The 20504-nt window shown below is 40.7% G+C and overlaps 2 protein-coding genes across 2 annotated transcripts in view; one reads left to right on the top strand and one right to left on the bottom strand.

Annotated features, from left to right (window-relative positions):
* CBY2 (chibby family member 2) overlaps positions 1-1488 on the bottom strand; it is a 31554-nt gene extending 30066 nt beyond the window's left edge. Inside the window, exon 1 of the mRNA XM_061634733.1 lies at positions 1467-1488. The gene's annotated coding sequence lies outside the window, so the exon portion shown is untranslated. The remainder of the gene's footprint in view (positions 1-1466) is intronic.
* ERICH6B (glutamate rich 6B) overlaps positions 1-20504 on the top strand; it is a 117514-nt gene that overhangs the window by 15622 nt on the left and 81388 nt on the right. Inside the window, exon 3 of the mRNA XM_061634571.1 lies at positions 5899-5972. Within this exon, the coding sequence (XP_061490555.1) occupies positions 5899-5972 (74 nt within the window). The remainder of the gene's footprint in view (positions 1-5898; positions 5973-20504) is intronic.

The raw sequence follows: 20504 nt of genomic DNA on the forward strand, positions 1-20504 counted from the left end.
TGGTGAAGAGAAGGCTGAGGGGTGACATGATTGCACTCTTTAAGTACCTGAAGGGCTGTCACATAGAGGAGGGTACAGATTTGTTCTCTGCTGCCCCAGAGGGTAGGACTAGGTCTAATGGTTTTAAGTTGCAGGAGCGTAGATTCAGATTGGGCATTAGAAGGAACTTCTTGACAGTAATGGCAGTTCGGCAATGGAACCGACTGCCTAGGGAGGTGGTGGGATCCCCTTCACTGGATGTCTTCAAGCAGAGGCTGGACAGCTATCTGCGGGAGATGCTCTAGCTATGGATTTCCTGCTGTGAGTAGGGGGTTGGACTCGATGGCCTACAAGGCCCCTTCCAACTCTATGATTCTATGGGAGTGTCTGCTCTGCACTGAGACAGCAGTGCAGGCGGGAGCTGGAAATTCCTGGGTGTTTACCAGGGTGGGAAAGTCCTTAGCTAGCAGCTTGGTCGTAAATCTGCCAGGCTAACAAGGATGAAGCGTGATAAGGGCAAGGCCCTTTCCAAGCTTACATGCCAAGCCAGAAGTCCAGAAGCGAGGTCAGTAGAGGTCCGGGTTCAATTGCCAAGGGGTCAGTCCAAAATAAGGTTCAGGGAATCTGGAAACACACGAAGCCACGCCTGACGTTTAAGGAGCAGGTTTGTCAGCAGGTGTGAGCCATCAGCGTTTTGGCCTTAAGTGGACAGGCCTGCCCCTCTTCTGCCTGACCTTCTGCTGTCTACGTTCTGCAGGTGAGGGGGGAGTCTCCTGTTCACTGTTTGCGTCTGGCTGAAGGGCTTCAGCTGTGTCTGGGGTGCTCTGCAGCTGAGGGGGAGAAGGAGCTGGGTTCTCAGGAGTTTCCTCCATTTCTCCTTCTGGGTCTGCTGCTGTTACTTCCGAGTCATCCTCATCTGATGAGTTCTCCAAAGGGGCCATGACAGGGAGTTTCTCTTGAGCTGTGGTTTCTCTTATGCCTGGCTTTCTGTTACATGAGGTGAGCCATACTGAAGATCTAACTGATTTTTTCAAACTAATCTTAGTGTGTGGTTTACAATCTAAGATCTAGATGTTTTTCCTCTTCTTGTACAGTTTCATATTCCTGGGATCTTTATATCCAATTCCATTTCACCCAGTGACAGTTCTGATAATAGTTTTGTGCTATGCCTAACATTGTCATTATTCTGCTGTTGTTACTTCCATTCCTCTGTTTTGTCTGATTTTAAAACCTTGCTTCTGTTGTTCCTTTCCCTTTATTTATCCACTCATCCTTCTTATAGCCTGGAGTTCTTCTTCTTTCCTTACTCCATTCACCTTTGCTGGGTCATCCTATTTTGACACCATATAGTGTGTATGAAAGAAAGACCAGCAGCCACGTTCAAGTAGCAATGGAAGTGCTTCTTCCAGAGAAGTTAGACCAACCTCTAACCCAAACCCAAACTTGATTTTTAAAATCAAGATGATCCACAAGAAGCTGCTACTTACCAACCTTACAATTCCTGTAGTATTTTTCAATAGGATAATCTTATATGAAGCCACTCCATCCATCCATTCAATACATTTACTTGTTGTTAGTTGTAACCTATAAAAACACATGAAGCATGTTGTGAATTATCTTCGATTCACATCAGGACATGCTGCTATTCTGATCATGAAAAGCAAAGGAAAATATGTATACAATAAATTCAAAAGTTTATTATAATGATTAGATTCAGTCAGTTTTTTTTCAGTTTATTGCCCTGTTTCTATTACAACCTCCTTCATAGTCCCCCTTTCACTCATAAAAACCCATAACAGTATCCTGCCATGATGTCCACGATGTACCACCTGTGAGAGCCATTGTGCCCATGAGGCCCTGCTGAGGTGCTCGCCAGGCCTCCTTGGGGCAACACGGTCCTTGGTATGGTGTGGGAAATCACCCCATATACTTGCATGAAGAGTGCTGTGCTATTTTCTTTCTGTGTATGCATGTTTTCTGTTTTGTGTGGGAGAAAATACAAAGAGAACACATACATACAAAGGGAGAACATTTCCAATATATTGCATTGTATCAAACACTAATAATATTCAGGGTAGATCCATTGAAATGAATGGACATGTCTAATGTGGGTCCATGAATTTCACTGCATCTGCTCTGAGTAAAACTTAGTTGTCTATAGGCTTTTGTGACTGGTCACACCCTCAGGACAGCCATTTTGTGGTTGTGCCCATGGCATTTGTTAAAAAATCCAAAGGTGCCCATGGGCCCAGAATTTTTTTTCTTCTTGGTGTTTTTTGGCTGCAACCCTCACTAACCTGGGAGTAAGCCGCATTTAATTCACTGGCTTATTTCTATTTTTCACTCAAATATTCTAATATTGAGTGAAATATTGAGTTCACAGATAAGTGAGTATAGGACTGAAGTCTTAATAATTTATTTCAGTTTTCTTTACTGAGTCTAGGCAATGTATTGTTGTTGTTATGTGCCTTCAAGTCGATTACGACTCATGGCAACCCTATGAATCAGCAACCTCCAAGAGCATCTGTCATGAACCAGGTGTATTACTTAAACAGATAAACCCAATTGGAATCTCACTAAGAATATCTGTCAAATCACTTGAAAGTTTATAAAAAGATGGACTTCCCAGGAGGATTGCTCCGCCTGTGACTGCCTCTGAGACGAGCTCCCGTCTCAGAGGAAGCTTTTTCAGTTTTAAAACCAGTCAGAAGAATCTTTTGACTGGTAAAAACTTTCTCCCAGGCAAGGGAGAAACTAAGAGATCACCCACAGAAGCTTCGTTGTGTTTGTTGGGGACTGGAATTCATCAGGATCGCCTATGAACGAAGGTGTAGCCAGCAGCGTCGGACGGAGTCAGGGAATTTAAGCAAGCTCAAACTGACTAAGCGAGACGTGTTTTTTTTCTTTAAAGAAAAACGGATTTTAACAGGCAAGCATTCTTCTGTCTACTACTATCACTTTTATCATTGTTACAGTAAAAGAGATTTGTTATAGAATCAGCAGCAAAGAATCCCTTGGTGAGTTATACCTTTCTCTTTTATACACGGAATTAAGGAAGAAGAAAAACAAAATAGCTTATCTTTGTTTTTATTGCAAAAAGCTGGCATGGAATTGAGCATTATAAAGATATAAACGGATGAGGGGCATCTAATCTGAAGAGGAAAATCTGATTAATATGAACATTTGAGTACTATTTGTTTGGGACTATTTTTTCTGGTTTACTTTATTTTGACGAATCTGCTTATTCTTTATGCCACTAATTATTTTGATGCTGGGAACTAAGTTTGTTTTGCACTCTTGGTAACATAAGAGATAAGGCAGTCTGTCTAGAAGATGATGTCAACAGGCTTGGAATATTAACTCCTTTGTTGCTGGAAAAAGAAATAAATTGCTCTTTGCTTGAGAATAGTGGCTATATTGGAAATTGAATGGGGTTTTTTTTTTCGGTCTTAAGAATGACAATCAAGAAAGCGGCCGAGACCCTGGATGTACAGGAAGGGGTTCTCTCTCTAAACATGTTTCAGAAAATAATGGATGAGATTAAGATAACGAAACAAGAATTGAGACAGGGCAGACAAGAGATGAAAATTGAATTTGGCAAAATGAAACAGGAGCTGAAAGAAATAAAGGATTCTATGAGAAAAGAAGATATAACTGGACAAGCAACAGAAGATGAAAGAAAAATTAAAGGGAAGGTGCAAGTCCTGGAGATTGGAATAGATATATCAAATGTGGAATTGGAAAAAGATTTGGATTTTATAGCTGTGATGGATCCTACTGACAAAGATTATTGCTTGGAATTCAGCGCTGTCTCTGAAGGAATTGGTGAAGATATCAGAGATAAATTTATCAATGTTTCAAAAAAATTTCTGGAATGGAATGATCTGATGGAACCTGAGATAGAGAAAGTTTATAGAATTAATTCCAGATATGTGACAATGGAAAAACTCTCAAGAGATGTGCTAGTGCACCCCGTAAAAAAGAAGAACAGAGATATGACTTTACAACAATATTTCAGTAACACAGTCAGAATTGATGGCAAGAAAATATTTGTGATGAAGGAAATTCCTATCAGACTCTTACTATATGACTATGACAGCAGAATTATGTGTGCAAGGATGGAGATGGAAGATGGAACTAACACTGATAATGGAAGAATAGCTGTTGAAACTACTGGATTTACTAGACTTGAATAGATGGATTAATTGACATGTCTATTTGGAGAAAAATCGATAGATATATTTCTCAAGGACTGGAAACCTCTCTTTGACTTTTTGTGGAAAGAATAAAATGATATGATGTTAATGAGATTTAATGATTAACCAAGATAACCACTGGAGGAAAGTGATTTTGTAATATATTAAGGGACAGGTTTGTTATATACTATAGACCTATAGCTGATTTATGACAAATCGGAAGTCAATATTTGTTATTGTATTAGTTATTAATTTGTTCTTTTTCTTTTTGTTTTGTTTTGTTTTTGAAATCCCGAATAAAAAATTTATATTAAAAAAAAAAGAAAGTTTATAAAAAGATTATCTAAGATCCATTCTGCTTTATTATAGGGATGGGGAAGAATATCCACTAAATCGGATTTAGTACCAGATTTCAACGTAATCTTTTCGGATTGGTACTGATTTCTTGCAGCAGGTCACGGCTGTCATCAGCATGGATTTCTGCCCCAAAGTTTACATTATTATCTTTGTAGTTGGCTGTCCTCTAAGTTAATGTATTCTTAACAGCTGTCTAGGTGATAACAATAGCCATTTACATCCATTAACCTCCCTCCAACTTTCTCTTTGTTTGGTTAATTCTCAGATTTCTTTAGGATCTTGAAAGGAATCAAAGAAATAAAGATACAAGGTGGTGGTGGTGGTGCTGCTGGTAAAGTAATTCAAGAGGTCACACAAACATGACGTTTGCAGGGTTAAAATATATTGTTTAAATATACACTTAATTAAAGAATAAGTGGTTTTCAAATATAAAATAATAGTAACAAAATCATAGCATTAGCAATATTACTTTCTGTTTTTAAAATAAATAACCCTCACACTTTCCATTATATAAAGAGAATAAATTAAATGCAATTTTTGGTAAAAGGTATTTGTTATTTTTAAAAAATTAAAATGTAGCAGGAAAAAAAGTTAAAATAGGCAATGGTGGTCAACTTTACAACAATAAAAATCAAAAGAACTGCAAAACAACAAGAATAGTGAAATCATTAAGCAGAACATCAGTTAGCCTGAGGCAAGAGACAGACTCAGTGGGAGATTATCTGCCTAATAGATATGTAAATAGGAAAAACATGTGGAACATCATAAGCATTTTCATTTAAAATTACATATATTTCTTTGCTTAAAAAATAAGTGGATCGGCAATTGCAAAAGCAAATGGGAACAAGAAAAGGGCAGATCAGAAACAAAAGCTGGACTCTTGGAATCCAAGTGGATCGGAACTAGGCAGCGAACCCCATCCCTACTGTGTTAGGTGCTGTGTGAATCCAGAAAATCCTGCAGAAAAGCTAGGCCTCTGCAGCAATGAGAAGGGATGCGCATGAAAACAATCCTAGTTAAGCACTAGAGTACTTCAGACTATTTCTGCTGCTCCCTATACACACAGTGGATTGTATCCAACTAAGTTCTACTCAGAAGAGAGCGAGACCTATTAAAATTAATGGACCCAAGTTAGTCATGGCTATTAATTTCAATCAGTCTACTCTGAGTATGATTTAACATTCATTGAAATGTATATGGAACACATACCAGTAGCAGCATTTTGGATTATATAGCTCATATAGAATTCGGATTATATAGATTATATAGAATTCTTGCTCCCTATCCCCAAAACAACAATATAGCATATATGGAGATCTTTTAAAAATACAGAGTCTCTTACTGAACCTTTCTTTTTCCATGGCAGAAAACATGATGTTGCCGATTTGGAAACTCAGACAGAATGGAGTTACTCAGACGGAATGGATTCAACTGAAAAAAGTATGTTCATAAGGACGTTGTGCTAGGCTTAAACAGTTCTGGTTTTCAAAGAGTGCTCTGAACAATGAAACAAGCATTTGTATGCATTGAAAATTGGCTTTATTAGATATCTTGGCAAAATAGTTTGCATTTACAATGCAGTCAAAATGTATGTATATATTTATTTATTTGATTTATATCCCGCCCTTTCTCCTAGTAGGAGCCCAGCGCGGCACTTATCTGCCAAAATTTGCACTTATCTGCCAAATAGTATTTCTTTTATAAGCCAGATTCCTTTAAGCTACCCTACTACAAAATTAAGAAATCTTGTCTAACCAATAATGAGGAATGGGGAAAATAAAGTAAAAAGACATTCACTAAAATTGCATACTTTTAACGTTTAAAATTCAAACCACAATAATATTGTATTGTTTTGGAATACTTTGCTCTTGTGTGTATTTATTTATTTGATTTCTTGCCTGACCTTTACTGTAAGGTCCCAGAGCAGGTTGCAACAGTAAAATATACAATTTTAAAACAAATAATACAGAACCATAAAACAAGAAAAGTGAAAAACAATTAAAAGCAATTCCATATATAAAACAATTAAAAATAATTCAATATATAAAAACAGTTAAAATAGTTCCAGTACAGATGCAGACTGAGATAAAGATCTCCACAACAGTGTGTTTTCAACAGTGTGTTGAAAGAGGAAGGTTTTCAGTAGGTAGTGGCACCAAAACGACAACAGAGATGGTCCCTGTCCAGCATGTAACTGGAGGGAATTCCAAATAGTAGGTGTTGTGAAAGCCCTCTTAAAACCTCAGATGAGGGAAACCAGGTCCACTCCCCTTATTCAATTCATCCACCTCTCTGGAACCAGCTGTCCCACATCACCTGCCTTTTGTAACCTCTCCTAGGTTACTGACAGCCCATGAGGTAACTGCCCCCAAACAGAAGCATTAATTCAAATGGTGAGAATGTATGTCCCAATATGACTCCAGTATGTGACCGAGTATATAAAGGTAAAGGTGCCCCCGCACTTATAGTGTGAGTCGTTTCTGACTCTTAGGGTGATGTATTGCGATGTTTACTAGGCAGACCGTATATATGGGGTGGGATTGCCAGTTCCTTCCCCGGCCTTTCTTTACCGGTAGTCATTTTACCTACCACGGATGGATGGAAGGCTGAGTGGACCTCGACCCCTTTTACCGGAGATTCAACTTCCGTTGGAATCGAACTCCGGCTGTGGGCAGAGCTTTGGCTGCGTTACCGCCACTTACCACTCTGCGCCACAGAGGGACTCATGACTCCAGTATGTGACCAAGTATATAAGGATCCAATTATTTGCTTAAAACTTGTTAAACCACAACATTAGCCAGATCCAGGCAGGATGGTAAAGCAAAGAGAAAACTTTTATTTTTAAACCAAGAACTTCTTTACGACAAAGCAGGTACAGTATAGCTGGCACAACAACCATGATGGTTACACTATTACAGATTCAACCTTTCCCTGAACTCTCTCTCTCTCTCTCTCTGTTTCTTCTTTTAGGTTTTTCCTTTCACAACACCTCATAACACCTCTCATTCCTGCCTATCCTTCTCTATCTCTAACCCTCTGTATAATCCTACTGCCTCACTCACTTTAACCCGACACAGAACTAATTCTCTAACTTAACATACCAGACCCACAACTCAAGCTGAGCTTAACTTCACCTCAGCTCTAATATCAACTCAACTGCTTAAGTGACAAAACAGTCTTTTTACATTCTCCCACCTTCTGAACATTCCACTTGGAGGATTGGCTAAAGACAGAACAGGGCAGAACCTAGGCCTGTTCGTCACAGGTGCCACTATATCATACAGAAGAGACCTCCTGATAAGGTGGCATCTACAGGAGGCCCTCTCCTGCAGAGTGCAGAGTGCAGAGTGTATAAGGGGTGGGGATGGGGGAGAAATCTGATTCACTTCACATTTAAAGTCAAATCTATGAAATTTGCACTTTGCTAAACAGTATGAGAACCAAAACACAACCATCCTTTGAAATTTGCACTTATCCAAATCTTGCAATGTCATTCTCCAGCCAACCAATGTTCACAAACATGCATATATTAGGGGGAAATGTGCATAAAATGAATATATTAGTGAAAATAACATACAAGAATGGATTAAGAGAAAAAACTTGCAAAAATGTGTACATTATGCAAAACTGCATACAAAAATGTGTTTATTTGCACTAAAATGCTGAAGAATTTTCATGAGGATTTTTTTTAAAAAAAATCACAGATTGCTGCAGAAATGTGGAGAACTGAATTTAAGATTGGAAAAATTAGAAACGGAGAGAACTGAAACTGACAGATCCTTCCATCCCTAATAAGTAGGGTTGCCAGGTCAGAAGCCTCCCAAAGTCTGGGATTTCAGGGGGGCCTAGAGGTGTCATGGGGATGGGCCGTAGTGATGTTACAGGGGCGGGCCCTAGTGGTTTCATTAAGCATGATACATTGAGCATCAACCACAGTTGCTTGAAGCATACAATTCAAACAAAAACATTTCTCTGATTAGAAATTAAGATAGAAATCTTAGCTAAAAGATAGAGCCTGGGTAGGGAACATTTAATCTAGCCTACTTGATTCTGGCAAGAAGGATTTAAGTGCCCTCAGGCCAGCCCAGTCACCAGAAGGCCATTGTAGGAAGAAAGGAGTCTAGTGTTGTGGAGGTGTTAGATAGGAGCACTAGGAGTAAAGATGGATGCCCCTACAGGGCTGGCTCCAGGCATGCGGGGGCCCTTGGGCATCAGCTTGCCCTGGCCCCCCGGTCAGTGTGTGTGTGTGTGCACATGCACATACTCACGTGTGTGCGGGCCCTCCCCACACGCCACCCCACGGCCCCCCTACCTATCTAGTCTTTACCATTGCCCTTGATGAAGATGGCGGCCGTGGTTTCCCTAATGGGAATGAAGTCTCCGCCGCCGTCTTTGTTGATGGCACATCTCTGCCATCAACTAAGATGGTGGCAGCGGCTTCAGTACCTTAGGGAAGCTGCGGCCGCCATCTTCATTAAGGGCAACGCCAAAAAGCCGGCTGACAGGTAAGTGGGGGGCGTGGAGGGGGCGCGGATTGCGGATTGGGAGTGGAGGGCCCCTCAGGGGCCCCTCAGGGGCTCCTGTAGCTCTGCGGCCCTCGGGCCAGTGCCCAACCTGGCGGCCCTTTAGAACCAGCCCTGCCCCTGAAGGCTGCAATACTTACTAATACTTACTAAGCCCCATAGAACTCAATAGGACATACTTCTGAGTAGACATGGCTTGGATTGTGCTGTTGGTAAAGCTTGTTTGGGGATCCTCTGTAAAGATATCCATATCCAAGCAGGGTTGGGAACCCCCTGCCTGGAATGCCCTGCCTGTACCTTTCAACACAGCTGCTCCCAACTTCTTTACAGATTTGACCCTTCACTTCCAAAAGAGGTCTGAGAAATTAATAAGAGTAAGAAGATTCTGTACCCTTTTCTGTCTACCCAGTGGGCTGCTATAACCTCACTTTGACAGCCAACCCAATTCCAGTGAGTAATAATTGACAGAGAACAATTATTGACAGAGAAAACACACATGGCTTGATCTACTTTCACAGACAGCAGCTTGGGAACAACAACAATTGCAGCCACACTTCCCCGCATGTAAATTCTCTTTTACCACTATTGGACAAGAAATATACTGTCATGCAACCAACAAGATGCATTATTAGTGGGTTTAAAGGGGTTCAGCTGAGCAAATGGAACCACTGTTGTTGCTTCTATGGATGTAAGGGAGTGAGGTCAGAGATAAATTAAATGCAAACAGGAAAAGAAAAACGAAAGACAGTGATAATAATAATAATAAAATTTTATTTCTGAGTCTTCTATCTGGCCGGGTTAACGGCCACTCTAGGCGACGTACATAATAGGATAAAATACAACATATAAAATACCAACAGATAACCCAAAAACCTCACCTATAATGAGCTAAAACCACCCACAACTGTAACAAGATAAGACTAGCCCACCCCAGGAAGCTAAATAGCCAGGTTTTCAAGGCGCGGCGGAAACTTGGCAGGGAGGGGGCATGGTGGAGGTCATAGGGCAGGGAATTCCAGAGGGTGGGGGCCACAACCGAGAATGCCCTCCCTCTGGTCCACACCAGCCTAGCTGTTCTAACTGGTGGGACCGAGAGAAGGTCTTGTGTGGCTGATCTCGTCAGGCGGCATATTTGGTGATGCTGGAGGCGCTCCTTCAGATAAACTGGGCCGAAACCGTATAGGGCTTTAAAGGTTAATACCAACACCTTGAATTGGGCCCGGTAGACAACTGGTAACCAGTGTAGGTCTTCTAACACCGGAGTGATGTGATCACGGTGACGGCTGTTCTTAATTAAACGTGCCGCCGCATTCTGTACCAGCTGTAGTTTCCGGACCGTTTTCAAGGGTAACCCAACGTAGAGCGCATTGCAGTAGTCTAAGCGAGAGGAGACCAGGGCATGTACCACCCGTGGGAGCAGATGGACAGGAAGGTAGGGTCGCAGCCTCTGTATCAGATGTAATTGATACCAAGCTGCCCGGCTCACTGCCAAGACCTGAGCCTCCATAGACAGCTGGGAGTCAAGAATGACCCCGAGGCTGCGGACCTGGTCCTTCAGGGGCAATCTTACCCCATTAAACACCAGGTCTATATCTCCTAACCTTCTCTTGTCTTCCACGAGCAGCACCTCGGTCTTGTCGGGGTTCAGTTTCAGCCTATTACCTCCCATCCATTCACTTACGGACTCCAGGCACTTGGAAATGGTATCCAATGATTTCCTAAATGCAATACCATACTAACAACAACAAAATTCCTATGAGTAAGGCATAAAACTCAGCATACCACAAGCAGTCAGGATTCCTAACCAAAAACCAAAACTAGAAAAATCCTGGCAGCCAGTCTGCCAAGGTCACAGAAATCCCCATGCAGCACAACCTGATGCAGGGGCTGCAGTTAGTGCAGAGTGCTGTAGCACGATTGCTGACAAGAGTGAGACCCTATCAGCACATAATACCTCTGCTCTGAAATCTGCACTGGTTGCCCATTTGCTACCAGGCCAAATTCAAGGTGTGCTTTCCATGCTATGGGTGCCACATAGTACTTGTTCTAGCAGCACCTATGCTTTGGAACTCCCTGCCTATTGACATTAGGCAGACTCCTTCATTGTACTCTTTTCAGCACCTGCTAAAAACATTCTTGTTTAGGCAAGCCTACCAAACATGTAGAAGCTATTATGGGTTTTTTTAATCTGTTTTTAACTCATTGTTGGTTTTATGATTTTGAATGTTTTAAATACTTGTCTTTAACTGGTTTTGCCAATAATTTTATTGTTTTAATTCCTTCTGAAAATCACTTTGAGATTTTTTAAAGTAAAATGGTATATAAATGTTGTAAATAAAATACATAAATTGATTGTGGAGTCACTGTGGCCCTTGGATCTCTTTCCACTTTTAGGAACAAAGAAATCTACCTTTTGCCAACTCAGGCCATTTGATATCATCTAGCTCAGTACTGATCACATGGACTAGCGTTGGCTCTCCAGGATTCCAGGCAATTGTCTTTTCCAGAAATTGAATTTTGGACCTTTGCATGCAAAGCATATGTTTAAAAAAGTATCTTTTATCTTTTATTCTTTTCAATTCACTAATGAATGCACAGCATACCTAGGGCAGATCCACATCCTTCATTTAAAGCGCAATAAACACACATTTGAAGCACATGAATCCCACCACAGAATCATGGGAACTGTAGTTTGTTAAGGGTGGTGGGAACTATAACTGTGAGGGGAAAACTACACTTCCCAGGATTCTTTAAGGGAAGTCATGCCCTCTAAACGTGAGCTGGATGTGCTTTAAATGTATTGTGTGGGGATCTACTTAATAAACATTGCCTGCATGTAAATCGTTTAAATTAATTTTTTAAAATGGAAATGAGCTATAACGTTTACTGGGTGACCATGAGCTACTCACCATCTCTCAGCCTAATCTGCCCCTCAGGATGAAAACAACAGAGAGGAACCATGACAACCCCAAGGAAGAAGGGCACAAAATGTAGAGGAAGTAATGTACAAGCATAGTGTGAAATCAAATATTTATCGGGACCTGGTATGAAGAAATCTTTATATAAGCAAGACTGTCAAATATGTTTATTATTTACACAACCTGTAAAGATATTTGTAGTGCAATCCTATGATTATTTACTCAGAAACAAGTCCAATGTATTCAATGGGGCTTACTCAAACAGGGAAGCGTGCACAGAACTGCAACCTCAACCAAAGCAAAATTCAGCATCATGCCACTTTAAGCTGTTTTGCAACTGTTTACACTTTTTATCATTACTGGATTTTAAAGGGATTCTTTTCTTGTTGTGAGCTGCCAATCAGCAATCCTACCTCACAGTATTGTTGGGAAGACTCCACATACACACACACACACACATTTAAACTTGTTTGACTGCTGAACACAAGAGAAAAAATAGACTTTTGGTACTGCTGAAAGCTATGTACTTACTCAATTTATGAGATTTTCAGATAAACAGGGAAAAAACAATAGTTTTCTACCTTTGCAATGCAGCCTAGGTACTGCCTGGAGGCCCAGAAATCCCTTGTCAATCACAACCCTGACCACTTATTGGCTACAATCTTGAAAGGGAGGTTAGAGCAGCCAGCTAAGAGATCATTTCATGGAAGTTGGGGTGTGTGTGACGTTTTGGTGTATATCTCAGGAACCAGACCACCTAGAAACTTAATTTTTTAAATGAAAGTTGAGAGTCTGGAGATTAAGCTGACTCACCCAGAGACCCGGAGAGGACCTCAAAAATCTGGAGTCTCCTGGCAACCCTACTAATAAGGGGTGTGACAATCTTTTGGTATCCTGGTCCCAAGCTGTCAGTGCTTTGTACAGCAGTACCAGCACTTTGAACTGAGTTCAGTAGCTAATTGGCAGCCAGTGCAATTCTTTCAGCAGTGGCCTAGCATGGTGATGCCCCAGTGAGTAGATGAGCTGCCACATTTTGCAAAAGCTGTAGGTTCCAGGCTAACCTCAACGACAGCCCCACACAAAGTGCATTGCAGTAAACGCATCTGGAGGTTACCAGTGCATGGACAACGGTGATCAGGCTATTGTCATCCAGAAACAGCCATAGCTGTCTTAGGCACTGAAGCTGGGTGAAAGGCAGTCCCAGACACTTAAGTCACCTGGGCCTCTGGTAACAGAGATGGAGTACCCCTAGACTATGAATCTGCTCCTTCAGGAGAAATACAACCCTGTCAACTGCAGACAATAAACCAATTATCTAGGCTCAGGAACCACCCACAGAACCATCTTGCCATGATTCAGGCTCATGATTCAGGGGAAGGAGGCAGGGGGGCAGAGGGGGAGGAGGAAATGGGGGAGACTGAGATGAAAACTGAGCTCTTAAGAGGGATGCTTCTGGGCATTTCAATGAAAGAATGATAGGAACATCATTATTTCTTGGGGGAAAGGTGCTCAGAGAAAGAGAAATCCTTTCACAAAATTCTTACACACACCACAATCACAAGAGGGGAGGGAAGAAGATGAGTAGAGCAAAGAAAGAGAGGATAGGGAGAGGGAGATAGAGCAGGAGACACACATACTCAATGAAAGAACTATATGAGCATTGATGTTTCTCAGGAGAGAAAAACAAGTCAATAAAAGGGAAGAAAAGTGGAAATTAAATCAACTTGAACTGTAACCGCCTACAAGTGGGCAGAATAAGATCCAAATTGGAGCATCAAATTCAGTGCCATAGCTACACCTAAACCCAGATTCAAATGAGACTGGATAATTGGTTTCCTCTGAGAGTACCTACAATTGTTGCACCACAACCCTATCACCTTCCCCCAAAATGGGCATTTGCAACTGGGCGGTAGTTGTCAAAAACCAATGGGTCCAGCATGAGCTTTGGAGTGGCCAGATCATCTCCTTTCTCCAGATGGCTGGGAATACTTTCTCCAGCAACGATGCATTGACCACACACTAGATCCATCTGGTCATATCCCCTCTACAAGCTTTAATAACCCAAGAAGGGCAAGGGTCGAGGAAACACGTTTCTGGCCACATAATAATCTAGATAATGTAGGTTACTCTGAAGGGAGGGTAGTGTTATTGTGTGTTATGAATGTTCATAGCTGGAAGCTTCTACCTTAGGGCAGAAATTTGTGTATATAGTGTGCTTTGAGATGGGTATTTATTGTGGGACTGGTGTTCTTCAAGCATGTGAGTTTTTCGCAAAGTCCACAGCATCTAAATCCCATCCTTTATTCTTTTCCAATTCAATCTTAAAGTATTCTTTCTGTGGAAAATCTGGTAGCTTTTTTATGGTTTCCATTGACTTGTTTGCAGTCTCTGAATGACCATTTGCAATATTAAGCCCCTGTCTGAAAGCACCCATACCTTCCAGGATTCTTGTTTCTAGAGACGAAGCAGTTTTTGTTGTAGGATCTGTGTGAGAGATTGAACTCATCTGAACTAATTTGTTATTAGAGTGAGGGTAGCATATGAGGTATGAGCATAAATCCCCATGGCAAGCCTTTCTTTATCAGCCAGCACCATTGTTCTTTTGGGGGTCACTGTAAAAACTATTTAAATCATGAATGTGAAGTGTTTTATATCCTATGTATTGTCATCATGTCATGTCATACCACTGCAGACATGTTATAGGAGCCTGGTTTACATGTACCTGTTCATTGCTGAGTAACTGCAGTATCCCTAGTCCTTTCAAATGACCAAAACTAAAGAGAGAGAGAGAGAGAAGGCACTACACAAAGGAATTTCTTAGTTCTGAAATGTGTTTGGCATGCTTGTCGGGTATGCTTTAACTTGGATTCCTGCAATGAGCAGGGAGTTGGACTTGATGGCCCTTCCAACTTCTACTATTCTCTGATTCTCTGATAATAAAACATTTGGGCATTTTGAAAATTTGTTCTCTCCATTTTTCCTGCAATATCAAATTATAATTTGCTTATGTCAATGTACCCTGAAGATAGAATTGTAATAACTCGATATGTGCCCTCAAAACCAGTTTTTCAATAAAATCATACCCAAGGACTTCCGGGAAGGGTGACTTAGCCTGTGCCTGCTTTTGAGACGGGCTCCTGCCTCAAAAGAAGCTTATTCAGATATATCAGTCAGTTTTTTCTTTTTTTTTGACTGATTAAACTTCTCCCGGGTAGGGAGAAACGAAGAGATTAACCTCAAAGCCTATTTTTGTTGGAACGACCAGATCTCATTAATTTATGGGACGAGGTCCAGCCGACGAAGGTGGGACGGATTTTCAACAGCAAGCTCTATCTGTTAAAGCGAACGTTCATCTTATCTTCTAAGAGAGAACGCACTAACAGGCAAGCACCCTTCTTTCTATATTTTTCTTTTACTTGACTTAAATTGTTGCTGTTTAAAAGAGATTTGCCAGATTGATCGGTTTTTGACATCTCACTGGGGAGCCGTAACTTCTCTCTGCTACGCACTAATTAATAGCTTATCTCTGTTTTTGTTGCAAAAAGCTGTCCTGGATTTGCATTCTAAAGATACACACAGAAGAGGGATTTCTATTCCAGATTTTTATTTTGAAAAATATTATACTGTTTTGAGACTACTCTCTTTTTGGTCTATTTTATTTTGACGAATCTGTTTCTTGACGATTGCCATTAATTGCTTCGATCCTGGGAACTGCATTTTGTTTACTTAACTATTGGAGAGATAAGGCTGTCTGCTCTGTTTATACTGTGATGTCACCAAGTTTGGAGTATTAACCCAATTGTTGCTGAAATAAGAAGTGGTTTTCCTATATTTTTCTTTTAAAATGGCAATTAAGAAAGTGGCTGAGAATCTGGAAATAACTATGTTTCAGAGAATAATGAATGAGATTGAGATAACGAAAATTGAATTGAGTAAAATGAAGCAGGAGATTAAAGATATAAGGGTCCCTGTGAGAGAGGTGACCCTGGAAGGGGTCCCTGTGAGAGAGGAGACCCCGGAGATTGGAATAGGGGTCCCTGTGAGAGAGGAGACCCTGGAGACTGGAATAGGGGTCCCTGTGAGAGAGGAGATCCCGGAGATTGGAACAAACGTGGAACAGGAACAAGATTTGGAGTCTATGGACTTTAGAAATAAAATCTATTGTTTGGAACTCAATGTTATCTCTGAAGAAATTAATGAAGATTCTAGAGATAAAGTTATCAATGGCATGGATTATCTTCTGGACTGGAATGATGTGATGGAGCCCAATATAGAGAAAATCTATGGAATTAACTGCAGCCATGTGACAATGGAAAAACTTTTAAGAGATGACCCAGTGTATTTTGAAAAAAAGAACAGAGATATGATTTTACAGCAGTATTTCAGCAACTTATTCAGAATGGATGGCAAGAAAATATTTGGGATAGAGGTAATTCCCATCAGACTCTTATTATATGACTATGGCTTTGACAGCAAGATTATTATGGAATACTGATAATGGAAGATTGGATATTGAAATTACTGGACTTAACAAGACTACTGAAGATGGAAGATGGAAAATGGAACTAATAGAGATAATAGAACAATGGCTACTGAAATTACTGAACCTAACAGATTCTGATGTGATGGATTAATTGAAATGTTTATTTTGACTATGGTTATGACAATAAGATTATCATAATTAGTAATGAGATGGATTAATCGATATGCTTATCTGGAAAAAAAAATTGATAGATATATTTCTTAAAGAATTGAAACCTCTCTTTGACTTTTTGTGGAAAGAATAAAGTAATGTTTATGAGATTTGATGATTAAGTAAGATAACTACTGGAGGAAAGTGATTTTATAATATGACTTAAGAGACAGGATTGCTATATATTATAGACTTATAACTGATTTGATCTTTGACAAATGGGAAGTCAATATTTTACTCTTTATTTTTTATTTTTGTTTTTTTTTTTTTCTTCTTTTCTTTTTTTCTTTTTGTTTAACTATTTTTGATTTTGTTTTTTGTCTTTGAATGTTTTATGATTTTGTCTTGTATGTTTTATGAAAATCTGAATAAAAATTATTGAAAAAAAATAAAAAAATAAAATCATACCCAAGACTTACATTTGTCAGGAGTCATGACTGATCTAGTTTATTGGGACCTGGTTTAATGGGATTCATTTCTCCAGTCATAACATTAGTTTGCCTCATTTCTACATTAGTAAAAAACAAACAACCATGAACATTCATCAGCCTTTTTGTGTATATTACTACTAATAACACACATTTCCCCTTAAAAATGCATTTTTATTACTAACACACACATTTCTGCATGCATTTCCCCCCAATATAGTGCATTTTAAATTGCGTTCTAGGGTTGCCAGGTTCATGGCCTGAGACTGATCCTGTATAGGAGAAGAGAAAGTCAGCCAAATGCAGGTGTTCTTGCAACACTATAATGAGAAAAACCACAAGGTGGAATTCTCCCTTCCCCCTGCACAACTTTTAAAGATACAGTTTTCACCAATATATGCATTTTAATGCATGATTTCCCAATTTATGCATGATTTTTAGTTCACTTTTTTTTGGGGAGAACTGCATTGCAAACTTTGGAGCAGTGTGAATTTTAAGTATAGCTGCATTTTGGTTCATGTACTGTTTTGGGAAGTGTGAATTATTTAAGTTTGCACTAATATGTGAACCAAACAGAATTTCTCCCCCACCTAGGGTTGCCAGGTCTCTAGTTTTTGCCTCCAGACTCTGGTTTTTGGGGTTGCATTCAGGCCTCTGTGTGAGTCACCCCAATCTCCGGACTCTTAGCTTTCATTTTTTAAAAAAAATAAGTTTCTAAGTGGTCTGGTTCAAGACATAAACACCAAAATGTCAGCAATCTTTCAAATAAGTTTTGAACAGAAATTTGAAAAAGTGTACATGCTGCAGCTTATGATGCCAAATATGTTATACATTTCTAATTATAAGGAATCAAACAATTTAAATTTTACCGGGCTGTTGAAGAGGGCAGTTTATTTGTCTAATTCATAGCCTGTTTTGAAATCCTTCCCAATATGAAGTTTTAAACATATACTCACTTTTCTGGGAGTAAAGCTGCAATGCTAATCCTGCATACCTGGGAGTAAACCCCATTGAATTCAGTAGGACTTCCTTTTGAGTAGACATGGTTAGGATTGTGCTGTAAAATCATTTTTGAGTGAACATAGCAAAGGATTGTGTTGTAAATCTTTCTCTCCCTCCAATCCTTATTTTTTTAAAAAGAAATTAGTCAAGGCTTACTTAGAATTATTATTAGAATTAGAATTTATTACCCATCTTTCACCCAAAGAACACTGCTTTTATTTGGTAGGAAACTAATACTGGGGGTTTTTATTAAAAAATGTTCTGCAAAGACCAACTGGTTTTGACAATAAACTATTATATAGCGTGTATGCATTTTTACATCTCCAGTGTGTGTATATGTAGTCTTTCCAACAACCCTGTGAGGTAGGGTTGAAAACTAAGGCAGCTCACAACAAGAAATAAATCAATTTAAAATCCAATGACCATAAAACAAGTATAAAACAGTTGCAAAACAGCTGAAAGTGGCATGATTCTGAATTTGTCTGCATCTGTGTTGGAATTCCTTTTTATGAAGTTTTTAAAGCTTTTTAAAATATATATTTTAAAAGATTTTTTTTTTTTTTTGTTGGTGTGTTGATGCAATTTGAGATGAATGGGTGCCTGATTATATGAATGTATGTTTGTTTATATGCTGTATATATGGCTGTATATATAGCTGTTTTTATACGTTTAATTGTTGTATATTTTAGTTGTATTATGTGCTTCAGAGAGAGTTTTATCCATCAGGCGGGGAGACTTGAGGGGGCCCCAATTGCCGTAGTGACGGGCAAAGGAAGGTATGGCGCTGTGAGAAGGACGTGCCAGGTAAGGGGAACGCGGTCCAGACATGTTGTGGCTGTGCCTTGTTCCGGTCCTTCCCACACCCGCAAGGTCGTTGGTAGTCCTATCAGCCAACTCTCAGATCTCCAGTTGCTGTTATTAAATGCCAGATCGGTATATAATAAAACCTCCCTCGTCCACGATTTGATTGTGGATGAGGCAGCCGATCTGGCATGTATAACCGAGACCTGGGTGGGTGAGCAGGGAGGAGTTGGTCTGTCTCAGCTCTGCCCACCGGGGTACCTGGTCCAGCATCATGGTAGATCTGAGGGTCGGGGAGGTGGGGTTGCTGTCATCTATAAGAGTTCCATCTCACTCACCAAGCACCATGTTCATTCAGTTACTGGCCTGGAGTGTTTACACCTTGTGTTGGGCCAGAGGGACAGGCTGGGAATCCTTTTGGTGTACCGCCCACCTTGCTGCCCAATGGCTTCCCTAACTGAGCTGGCGGAAGTGGTCTCGGATATATTGTTGAGGTCCCCCAGACTAATAGTACTGGGGGATTTCAACATTCATGCCGAGACCACTTTGTCTGGCGCGGCTCAGGACTTCATGGCTTCCATGACAGCCATGGGGCTGTCTCAATATGTTAGTGGTCCAACACATGTATCGGGGCACACTCTAGACCTTGTTTTTGCTACTGAGCATGGGGAAAGTGATCTGGATGTGGGGAGTTTTACAACACTCCCTTTGTCATGGACAGACCACTGCTTGCTGAAGTTTAGACTTTCAGTAACCTCTTCCCTCTGCAAGGGTGGGGGACTTATTAAAATGGTCCGCCCCCGGAGACTAATGGATCCTGAAGGTTTTCAAAGGGCTCTGGGGGATTTTCTGGCTGATAGGACTGGCGCTCCTGCTGAAGCCCTGGTCGCTCTGTGGAATACGGAGATGACCCGGGCTGTAAACACGATCGCTCCTGCACGCCCTCTCCTGTGTAGAGCTCATACAGCTCCATGGTATACTCCGGAGCTGAGAGCGATGAAGCAAGATAGGAGGAGGCTTGAGCGGAAATGGAGACGAACTCCCGACGGATACAATTATGCGCTGGTTAGTGCTTCGACTAAGCTCTATGTAGGAGCAGTGAAGGCAGCTAAAAAACATCATTTTGCTGCCACTATTAAATCATCTCTTTGCCGCCCAGCGGAGCTCTTTCGAGTTGTCCGGGGGCTTCTCCATTCAAACCCTCCGGACAGGGTGGAATCATCGGAGGCCCGCTGTAATCAGTTTGCCGATCACTTCCAGAATAAGATCTCATGTATCCGCCGGGACCTAGACTCTCAAGTTATAGCAGTAGATCCTAGTGAGGTGTCCGGAGCACAGTCTTGTCCTGTTTTGTTGGATGAGCTTCAGTTGGTTCAACTCAAGGACGTGGACAAGGTGCTTGGACAGGTACGTGCAAACACTTCGGTACTGGATCCTTGCCCCTCCTGGCTGATAAAAACTAGCAGGAATGGAACAGGTAGCTGGGCCAAGGAAGTGATAAATGCCTCTTTACGAGAGGGAGTGGTCCCGGGCTGTCTGAAAGAGGCAGTGGTGAGACCACTCCTGAAAAAGCCTTCCTTGGACCCAGACAATTTTAACAGCTACAG

Source organism: Rhineura floridana, chromosome 7, assembly GCF_030035675.1.
Source record: "Rhineura floridana isolate rRhiFlo1 chromosome 7, rRhiFlo1.hap2, whole genome shotgun sequence".
NCBI classification, from domain to species: domain Eukaryota; kingdom Metazoa; phylum Chordata; class Lepidosauria; order Squamata; family Rhineuridae; genus Rhineura; species Rhineura floridana.